Here is an 11,750-nt window from a genome sequence, read left to right on the forward strand (position 1 = left end):
CCGGACTAAGACACCGATTCACAGTTGAACAGAGGGTCCGGGAGCGGGAGCATGGGAACTGGAGAGCTGGTTCAGGGTGAGAAAAACTGTGGCCAGTAAGGTGACAGACCAAGAGGACAGGAGGGAAGAGGCCCACGGCGAGGAGTGCCTGACCCTGAGAGCTGCCCGGCCATGATGGCAGCTGGATGCTGCAGGCTCACGGGCGGGGGGGAGGAGCCGTGGGCATAGCCTCTCTCTCTCTTTAGGCACCTGCAGCAGGCAATGGAAGGACCCCTGTGGGCCACCTAAGGCACTCAGGGATAACAGGGACCCTCAGGCCCTCGGGCAGGGCTAGATTAAAACCCCTTGGAACGCAGGCAGCAGGGAGGCTGCCGAGAACAAAGAAGCCGGGAGAGAGGCCCAACTCTGAGACATTCTGTTTACACCTGAGCCACCGGCGCCCCTCTGCAACAGGCACCTCCAAGCCCAACTGAAATGACAGAGCGCCACTGCTCACTCACTCCCAGGGGAAGGAGCCACTACTGTACCCTCTCCCTCCCCACACACCAACGTTTACAGATGAACAATAAAGGAAGCTCTGCTGATCACAAAATAATACAAAAAACCCAAGGCGAGCAGGACACTTACAGCTGAAACACTAAGGAAAGAGAAATATTAGTATCAATTCTATTGAACTGGTCCATTCTGGGATCAGTTCCAGGTTTTTTTGTTTTTTTTTTTTTATTAATTACAATCTTAGTCCTAAGGGATCTACAAGTTTTATAACATATTTTTTTATTCTATTTTTTATTCTATGTTTATTTTTAGCCTTTTTATATACTTCTATTTCTAGCTAAGTTTTTGGTAGTACAGACTATATATCTCTCCTACCTTCCTTTCATCTATATCCTTTATACATTTCTATTCCCTTCTTTTTATTTACATACTTCCAAGACACTACAATCTTCTGTTCCCCTGTCTTCCATCCATTTTTAGTTTATTTTATCTTAACATATAAGCAATCTGCTCAGACTCCTTGCTCTATTCTCCAGATGACACACTGCCTTGGTATTTAATATTAGGTTTTTGTCTTTATCTTAGTTCAGTAATTGTGTGTCTTATACATGTATGTGTTTCCTAGACTTGGTATTTGTTTAACCCAACACTGGGACATTAATCTGAGGCTTGGACAGTCTTCTATAAACCCCTTTATCACCAGGACAAGCAACCCCAGAAGTCTGGACTACCATGAGGAAACAAAGAAACACCATACAGGCAAAGGAGCAGGAAAAAAACCCACAAGACCAAAAAAATGAAGAGGAAATAGGAAAAATGGCTGAAAAAGAATTCAGAGTAATGAGAGTAAAAATGATACAAAATCTCGATAACAAAATAAAGTACAAGAAACAGTTCATAAGAACTCAGAAGAACTAAAGAACAAACAAACAACAATGGATAACAAAATAACTAAAACTAAAAATACTATAGATAGTATAACCAGCAGAATGACTGAGGCAGAAGGACGAATAAGTGAGTTGGAAGATAGAATGGGGGAAATAAATGCCACAGAGCAGGAAAAAGAAAAAAGAATAAAAAGAATAGAAGACAGTCTCAGAGACCTCAGTGATAACATTAAGCGTAACAACATTCGAATTATAGGCATCCCAGAAGAAGAAGAGAACAAGAAAGGGTCTGAGAAAATATTTGAAGAGGTTATAGTGGAAAACTTCCCCAACATGGGAAAGGAAATAATTCACCAAGTCCAAGAAGCACTGAGAGCCCCATACAGAATAAACCCAAAGAGAAATACACCAAGGCACATATTAATCAAACTAACAACAATTAAACACAAAGAAAAAATATTAAAAGCAGCAAGAGAAAAGCAACAAACAACATATAAAGGAAGACCCATAAGGATAACAGTGGACCTTTCTACAGAAACTCTGCAGGCCAGAAGGGAATGGCAGGATATACTGACAGTCCTGAAAGAGAAAAACCTACAGCCAAGAATACTCTACCCAGCAAGAATCTCATTCAGATTTGAGGGAGAAATCAAAAGCTTTCCAGACAAGCAAAAGTTAAGAGAATTCAGCACCACCAAACCAGCCTTACAACAAGTGCTAAAGGAACTTCTCTAAGTAGGAAACACAAGAAAAGGAAAACACCTACAAATACAAACCCAAAACAAGTAAGAAAATGGTAATCGGAAGACATATGTCAATAATCACCTTAAATGTAAATGGATTAAATGCTCCAACCAAAAGACACAGACTGGCTGAATGGATACAAAGACAAGACCCTTCTATATGCTGCCTACAAGAAACCCACTTCAGACCAAGGGATACATATAGACTGAAAGTAAAGGGATGGAAAAAGATATTCCATGCAAATGGAACTCAAAAGAAAGCTGGAGTAGCAATACTCATATCAGACACATTAGACTTTAAAGAATATTACTAAAGACAAAGAAGGACACTACATAATGATTAAGGGATCCATTCAAGAAGAACATATCACAATGGTAAATATCTATGCCCCCAACATAGGAGCACCTCAATACAGAAGGCAAATGCTAACAGCTATAAAAGGGGACATCAACAGTAACACAATAATAGTGGGAGACTTGAACACCCCACTTACATCAATGGACAGATTATCCAAACAGAAAACAAATAAAGACACACAAGCTTTAAAATATACATTAGACCATCTCAACTTAATTGATATTTATAGGACAGTCCATCCAAAAACGACAGGATACACTTTCTTCTCAAGTGCACACGGAACATTTTACAGGATAGATCACATCTTGGATCATAAATCAAACCTCAGCAAATTCAAGAAAATTGAAATCATATCAAGCATCTTCTCAGACCACAACGCCATGAGACTAGATATCAATTACAGGAAAAAACCTGCAAAAAATACAAACACATGGAGGCTAAACAATTCACTATTAAACAACCAAGAAATCATTAAAGAAATCAGAGGAAATCATAAAATACCTAGAAACAAACAACAATGAAGACACAACAACCCAAAACCTATGGGATGCAGCAAAAGCAGTTCTAAGAGGGAAGTTTATAGCAATACAGTCCTACCTTAAGAAACAAGAAAAATATCAAATAAACAACCTAAACTTACACCTAAAACAATTAGAGAAAGAAGAACAAAGAAATGCCAAAGTGAGCAGAAGGAAAGAAATCATAAAGATCAGAGCAGAAATAAATGAAAAAGAAAGGAAGGAAGCAATAGCAAAAATTAATAAAACTAAAAGCTGGTTCTTTGAGAAGATTAACAAAATTGATAAACCATTAGGCAGACTCATCAAGAAAAAAAGGGAGAAGATGCAAATCAACAGAATTAGAAATGAAAAAGAAGTAACAACGTACAACACAGAAATGCAAAAGATCATGAGAGACTACTACAAGCAACTATATGCCAATAAATTGGAAAACCCAGAAGAAATGGATAAATTCTGAGAAAAATACAATCTTCCAAGACTGAACCAGGAAGAATTAGAAACTATGAACAGACCAATCACAAGTACAGAAATTGAAACTGTGATTAAAAATCTCCCAACACACAAAAGCCCAGGGCCAGATGGATTCACGGGTGAATTCTATCAAACATTTAGAGAAGAGCGAACACCTATCCTTCTCAAACTCTTCCAAAATATAGCAGAAGGAGGAACATTCCCAAACTCATTCTATGAGGCCACCATCACCCTGATACCAAAACCAGGCAAAGATATCACAAAAAAATAACATTACAGGCCAATATCACTGATGAATATAGATGCAAAAATCCTCAACAAAATACTAGCTAACAGACTCCAACAGCACATTAAAAAAATCATACACCATGATCAAGTGGGGTTTATCCCTGGGATGCAAGGATTCTTCAATATACGCAAATCAATCAACGTGATACACCATATCAACAAATTAAAGGATAAAAACCACATGATCATCTCAATAGATGCAGAAAAAGCTTTTGACAAAGTTCAACATCCATTTATGATAAAAGCTCTCCAGAAAATGGGCATAGAAGGAAATTACCTCAACATAATAAAAGCCATATATGAGAAACCAAAAGCCAACATCGTTCTCAATGGGGAAAAACTGGAAGAATTCCCTCTAAGAACAGGAACAAGACAAGGGTGTCCACTCTCACCATTACTATTCAACATAGTTTTGGAAGTTTTAGCCACAGCAATCAGAGAAGAAAAAGAAATAAAAGGAATCCAAATTGGAAAAGAAGAAGTAAAATTGTCACTCTTTGCAGATGACATGATATTATACATGGAAAACCCTAAAGATTCTACCAGAAAACTGCTAGCACTAATTAAGGAATTTAGTAAAGTAGCAGGATACAAAATTAATGCAAAGAAATCTCTTGCATTCCTATACACTAACAATGGAAGAGCAGAAAGAGAAATTAAGGAAACTCTGCCATTTACCATTGCAACAAAAAGAATAAAATACCTAGGAATAAACCTGCCTAAGGAGACAAAAGATCTGTATGCAGAAAACTTTAAGACACTGATGAAAGAAATCAAAGGCGACACAAACAGATGGAGGGACATACCATGTTCCTGGATTGGAAGAATCAACATCGTGAAAATGACTGTACTACCCAAAGCAATTTACAGATTCAATTCAATCCCTATCAAATTACCAATGGCATTTTTCACAGAACTAGAACAAGAAATCTTACAACTTGTATGGAAATGCAAAAGATGCCAAATAGCCAAAGCAATCTTGAGAAGGAAAAATGGAGTTGGTGGAATCAGGCTTCCTGACTTCAAACTATACTACAAGGCCATAGTAATCAAGACAGTATGGTACTGGCACAAAATAGAAAGGAAGATCAATGGAACAGAATAGAGAACTCAGAGGTAAGCCCAAACACATACGGGCACCTTATCTTTGACAAAGGAGGCAAGAATATACAATGGAAAAAAGACAGCCTCTTCAATAGGTGGTGCTGGGAAAATTGGACAGCAACATGTAAAAGAATGAAATTAGAACACGTCCTAACACCATACACAAAAATAAACTCCAAATGGATTAAAGACCTAAGTGTAAGGCCAGACACTATCAAACTCCTAGAGGAAAACACAGGTAGAACACCCTATGACATCCATCAAAGCAAGATCCTTTTCGACCCACCTCCTAGAATCAGGGAAATAAAATCAAGAATAAACAAATGGGACCTCATGAAACTTAAAAGCTTTTGCACAGCGAAAGAAACCATAAACAAGACTAGAAGGCAACCCTCAGAATGGGAAAAAATAATTGCCTATGAAACAACGGACAAAGGATTAATCTCCAGAATATACAAGCAGCTCATGCAGCTTAATACCAAAAAAGTGAATAACCCAGTCCACAAATGGGTGGAAGACCTAAATAGACATTTCTCCAAAGAAGACATACAGATGGCCAACAAACACATGAAAAGATGCTCAACATCACTAATCATCAGGGAAATGCAAGTCAAAGCCACAATGAGGTATCACCTCACACTGGTCAGAATGGCCATCATCACAAAATCTGGAAACAAATGTTGGAGAGGGTGTGGAGAAAAGGGAACTCTCTTGCACTGTTGGTGGGAATGTAAGTTGTTACAGCCACTATGGAAAACAGTTTGGAGATTCCTTAAAAAACTAAACATAGAACTGCCATATGATCCAGTAATCCCACTCCTGGGCATATACCCAGAGAAAACCATAATCCGAAAAGAAACGTACCATAATGTTTATTGCAGCAATTTTTACAATAGCCAGGACATGGAAGCAACCTAAATGCCCATCAACAAATGAATGGATAAAGAAGATGTGGCATATATATATACAATGGAATATTACTCAGCTATAAAAAGGAATGAAATGGAGCTATATGTACTGAGGTGGATAGACCTAGAGTCTGTCATATAGAGTGAAGTAAGTTAGAAAGAGAAAGACAAATATTGTATGCTAACTCATATATATGGAATCTAAAAATGGTACTGATGAACTCAGTGACAAGACAAGAACAAGGACGCAGATGCAGAGAATGGACTGGAGAACTTGAGGTTTGGGGGGGCAGGGGGTGAAGGGGAAGCTGAGACAAAGTGAGAGAGTAGCACAGACATATATATACTACCAACTGTAAAATAGATAGCCAGTGGGAAGTTGCGGTATAACAAAGGGAGCTCAGCTGGATGATGGATGATGCCTTGGAGGGTGGGGGGGAGTCGAGGGAGTGAGTGGATATGGGTATATGTGTATAAATACAGATGTTTGACCTTCGTGTACCTCAAAAAAAAAAAAAAGAAATAGCCAATGGGCAAGTTCAGAAAAAGGAAAAAAAAAGAGAGAGAGAGAGAAAAAGTCCAAAGCTAAAGAAAACAAAATTGTAAAAAACAACACAGGCATACACCAATGGAAGTGACTAGGGCACCAGTTCTTACTCTGAAAATTATTTATCTCCCTTTCCAGTAAAAACTATATTTCAGGGACTTCCCTTGTGGCGCAGTGATAAAGAATCTGCCTGCCAACGCAAGGGACACGGGTTCGATCCCTGGTCCAGGAAGATCCACAACTAAGCCCGTGCACCACAACTACAGAGTCTGTGCACCACAACTATTGAAGCCTGCATGCCTAGAGCTTGTGCTCTGCAACAGGAAAAGCCACCACAGTGAGAAGCCTGCACACTACAATGAAGAGTAACCCCCACTCACCGCAACTAGAGAAAGCCCACACGCAGCAACAAAGACCCAACACAACCAATAAATAAATTTATTTTAAAAAATAAACTATATTTCAGGGTACCCTGGTTGACGAGGCAAAGTTCTTTACAAAGGTATTGCAGCTAATTAAATGTGAAAGGAACAACAAAATTAGAAAATCAGTGTTTTGCAACCTCTAATAAAGAAAAAGATTCATTGGTGAAACCAAAGATTACAGTTTGATGTGAATCTTTCCAATGGAGAAACCAGGCTGCCTCACTAAACCCACTGATCAACATTAGCATCAACATTAGAACCAGCATGTGCCTCCCGGTGGGATAAAACATTAAGGACAGCATCGCCATGGGATGACTGCCAAAAAAGCTGTACCTAAATCTAGTCACGTCTTTAGGGCTAACTTTCATTTAGAGGAAATATAAGAGATAGAGGAACAAAATAAAGGAACGACTGAGAAAGCAAACAGATAAACTCAGAAAGTGGGATACCCTATTAAACAACTAGCCTAGCTTTTTTTTTTTTTTTAACTGGAGTATAGTTGCTTTACACTGCTGTGTCAGTTTCTGCTGTACAGCAAATGGCCTAGTTTCTTTAACAAGTTAAACATGAAGTTAAAAAAATAAAGCACAAAGGAAGGGCTGTTTTAGATTAAAAGGGACCTGATGTAACCAAATACACTGTATAAACCTTGTTTGGATCCTGATTAAAACAAACCAACTATAAAAATAGTCTTTTAATACAATCACAGAAATCTGATTATGGAATGGTATTAAATGATACCTAAAATTTATTTATTGATAATTTTATTAGGTAAGATAGTGGCATTATGCTCAGCTATGTTAAAAAAAAAAAAATCCAAATTTTGTAAGATGTATTCTGAAGTATGCAAGAGAGAGCTGATATGATATCTGGGATTTTCTTTAAAGAAAAATGAATAAAAATAGGAGAAAACCTAATCCCTAAGGATCTTCTTGCTCAGGGTTAAAAAATCATGTCTAAGCTTCTGGAATTTGAAACTCAGAAGGATGAATACCACTTTTAAAACTTGTTTTTGCCATTCCCCACAATATCTTACAAAACATTGAATATACAGCAGACACTCAAAAAATACTGAAATATCAGAACACCTTTTTCACATTTATGAGAACTCATTTCTTTTCTTGTTGGTTTCCCTTTTTGTACCTCCCACATCCCTTAAAACATTCAGAAATTTCCACTGAAAAACTGTCTCCACACTTTAGTAGTTACATACCTACATATTACACCTGAATTCTTCAAGACAGTATTTCAAAAATAAAAAATACAACTAAATTCATTGTTAATACATAAGTGTTCATTTTCTACCACTTAATGTATATGTTTAATCTCTCTTAATTCAAAAAAGATACTCTTAAATTTTTGTCTTTGGAATTTTAGGGAAAGCAACAGAATTATACTTATGTGAATAAAACTGTGGAAGTTAGTAATTATGGATTTCATATTTATGAAAAACAAACAAGCAAACAAACCCGAGTGCTTACTCTACCAGGAACTATTCTAAGGGCTCTGCCTGTATTAACTGATTAATTATTAAAACAATCCTATGAAGTAGGAACTATTATTCTTCTTATTTTCTAGATGAGGCAGCGAAAGTAAAAGCAACCGACCCAAGGTTCCAGAGCCAACACATAGCAGTACTAGGACTCAAAGACACGCAGTCCAGCTCCAAAATCCCAGCTCTTCACCGCTACACAGGGCTGACTTCACAGGGAGGCAACCTTTGCCTGACGCTTAGTCTATCTACTCAACTCCAGTATTAACAGCTGGCTTTCATTGTTTCCAAAGGGAAAATGAAGGAAAAAATGATGTAAAAATGAATAGTAAAACTTACCTTTTGAATGGCCTCTTCCATATCCAACTCAAATTGTTCATTCTGTAATAATCTGAGGAACCTTTTGCGTTCAGCCCGGTCATCATTCTCATTCTGCACCATTTGGCCCCTTATTTGATTCTGTAACCTTTGTAGTGCCTCAACATGCAATTTTTTGCAATAGTTTACATCTACTAATTTCTGATGCCTTTCACTGAAGCTCAAAGTTCTTCTTTTGGAAGCCTAAAATGGAAAACAAAAACAAAAACCAAAAAAAGCATACTCTGGTATTCCAGAATCTAACTTTTTTTAAATATATTGATGGAGCCCCAGAAATAAATGAAACAAAGACAGCTAACAGTAACAAACGAAAGGCTGTTGGCTTCCTTCCTAATTTCAGAGAAATATGCCATAATAAAAGAGCAAATGTGGTCGATAAATACGTAATATACCAATGAAGGAGGTACCAGTAGTGTTCCCCATCTTATATTTGAGGCATGAAAAGTTAAAGCAACTTGGCCCAAGTTTCCTCAGCTAATAAACGGCCCTACTAGAATTCAAAGACGTGCAGCTAAAACAAAAAACAAAGAAACAAAAAAAACAGAGACGTGCAGCTGAACTCTATAGACCCAGCTCTTTACCACAGCGCAGGGAATTCCTCCTCATTCCACCCTTCCCCCCGGCCGTAAAGTGCTGTTCAAAAGCCGGTCACGTTTTTCTAATAAACAGTTAATAGCTCAGCCCGCTGCTATTTATTCATTCGCTCTCTCCTGGACCTCTATTTCCATTCACTTGTTCATCGGTTCTTAAACATTTCCCAAATTTCCAGAAATGTAGGAAGCAAGATTGTTAGCGGGCAGGTATAACATACTGCTGGGAAAGGCGAAAACGGCTGGAAGCCACGAGGAGCGTCCCTTAAACAATAGCACCCGAGGTCTGTGGAAGCAAACATGAGTTTCCCACTTTATTCTCAGATTGGGCACTTCAAATCCCTTTTTAGAAGCAGGCTGGCTGTAAACTAGAATTAAATCAATAAACAACCAAGTAGTTTCCAGAACCCCGACAGGCTCACCATCTCCGCTGACGAAACTCCCTTCCTCCCGCTCCTGCGACCACCACCTCCAGCCGTAAACCGAGAGGCTAGCAGGGCTCTCTGGTGTTGATGCGGTTTCCCGGCAACGGCCGCCGCAGCGCGCCGACCGGAACAGAGCCGACCGCGAAGGCCACCGCCTCCCATTGGACGCAGCCCTATCCAATCAGCGCTGAGCTTCTTGGGAGGCTTAGCAGGGAGGCTACTTCCATAGCTTTAAAGGAGACAGGCGGGAAGTCCAAATGTGTCCTGCTGCAAGCCCTCTGCAGTCTGTTAGGAGCCCAATGTTTCCCTCAGGCGACTAACCTTGGGTTTGGCAGAGTTGGGAGCCAAGTTGAGGTGTGGAAACTGTTTACAGAGAAATACAGCAAACTTTGTCTAAGACATGGGGCCAAAGTCACTTTCCATAAACAGAATATACTGCAAACTCAATGCATGTCTGCAAGGTTGATGACCGCCTTCGTCCTCAGCAATGCAAGGCATGGTCACAGTCTCCCTTGCTGAGTAACTGTGCACTGTGGGTGGCACACAGAAGCTGTTGGTAAATTGGGGGAATAAAATATATGGGCCATGTGAATCTTATTCTATGTAATACAAGGTCCAGGTACCAATGAGAGAGCAAATAGATGATGGCAGGATGTTGGTCAGGTTTATCTTATTGGCAAGTTAGATACTGTTGGAGGAATCGGTAGAGGTAGGCAGGACACTGAGGCTTATAATGCAGGAAGCAATGTTTATTGCACCGGTATAGGCCCAGTGGATTCACATCCAAAGACTGAGCCCTGAACCAAAGGAGAGCTTCTCCTTTTATAGACCAGGTCCCACACTTTTGGGAGCCTATAGCTATGTTTATCTATGCAGAAGCAATGTACAGAAGTCAGAGTGCATACGTTAGTTTTTCCTTATCTCGTTGGCCCAGATGTTTGCGCTGCCCCTGGCAGGGTCTTGTGAAAGAGGCCAAAAGTTATTTATTCCCTGGGGCTTGCATTTTCCTATGTTTGCCGTGTCCTTCCCTGTTTTTATTATTAACCTGCCTCATTCCCCCCTTTGATGCTTGGATCTGACTTAAGGTCCAATAGATTCATTTTCATTTTGACTTACTGGTTGATATTTCCATAGCATCACTGCATGGGTGGCCGTTTTTCTCTCGACTAAATTTTCAGTGAAGTTTGAAGTTATCCGTATAATTAAGGAGACAAAACAGGGAAGTAATAGGAGAATTCCCAATATTGTGAGCACACTTATTATTAGAGTCTTGTAACCACCTAAAGTTGAGAACCATTTTTCCAGCCAGCCAGTAACAGGGTTTTTAATTTCTGAATTTCTAGCCAGTTTGTCTGCCAATGATGATAATCCTTTGAGGGCCTTAGTTATGGTGCCGTCCGGGGCAGTGTTATTGGGGATAAAGGTACAGCAGTTCCCTCCCAGTATGACACATGCTCCCCCTTTCTCTGCTAACAGCATATCTAAGGCAATTCTATTTTCCCAAGTCATGTGGCTAGTGGCATCTAACTGGCTAGCCGCCCTCTCTGGGGCCTCTCTAGTGTAATTAATAAATCTTTGCTGGTTGTAGTTAATATAGTTTATCCAATCTACATTTTTGTTAATTGTTACCCACCAGAAAAGGAACGACTCAAATCCTGCGTCTATCTGATCTCTGGCCTTGAACTTACTGGGGACTCCCCTGGGCACTCCTATTGAGTCTAGATATACATCTGGGTTCGAAAGATCCCGGTATGGATCTTTTGGCCCTTGTAGGGGGACAGAATGCCAGGATGAATGGTATAGCCAGTTGAACGAAGGCACATGTTCCTGTCCATCTGGTGGGCAACCTGTCTAAGAGAGTCCAGGTTCCACAGTACCACCAGACATCAGCCCGAGGAATATTTAAGTTAGAGTAATTGGCTCCCAGTTCGTGCGACATGTCTCTTGGCTTTACGCAGTCTGACAGATCTCCCACAGGAGTAGTGAACTTTTTTCCCTGTCTAGAGAGACACGAAGAGTAGTTCACCTTTTCCACCGAGAAGGAGGGTGTTACCCTTGGGTCTGACTCACGGGTCACCGGATAGACAGGGCCAAGTTCCTGCATGTCTCATTTCCCCA

General features: G+C 39.7%; 1 protein-coding gene across 4 annotated transcripts in view; it reads right to left on the reverse strand.

Annotated features, from left to right (window-relative positions):
• MNS1 (meiosis specific nuclear structural 1) overlaps positions 1-9,748 on the reverse strand; it is a 64,035-nt gene extending 54,287 nt beyond the window's left edge. For all 4 annotated transcript variants that reach the window (XM_057722421.1, XM_057722422.1, XM_057722420.1 and 1 more), the window contains exons 1-2: positions 9,630-9,748; positions 8,579-8,800 (exon numbers count right to left, since the gene is read on the reverse strand). In XM_057722421.1, the coding sequence (XP_057578404.1) occupies positions 8,579-8,800; positions 9,630-9,632 (225 nt within the window). In that variant the 5' untranslated portion in view covers positions 9,633-9,748. The remainder of the gene's footprint in view (positions 1-8,578; positions 8,801-9,629) is intronic.
• Between the last annotated feature and the right edge of the window lie 2,002 nt (positions 9,749-11,750).

This window comes from Hippopotamus amphibius, chromosome 2 (assembly GCF_030028045.1).
Source record: "Hippopotamus amphibius kiboko isolate mHipAmp2 chromosome 2, mHipAmp2.hap2, whole genome shotgun sequence".
Classification (NCBI taxonomy): domain Eukaryota; kingdom Metazoa; phylum Chordata; class Mammalia; order Artiodactyla; family Hippopotamidae; genus Hippopotamus; species Hippopotamus amphibius.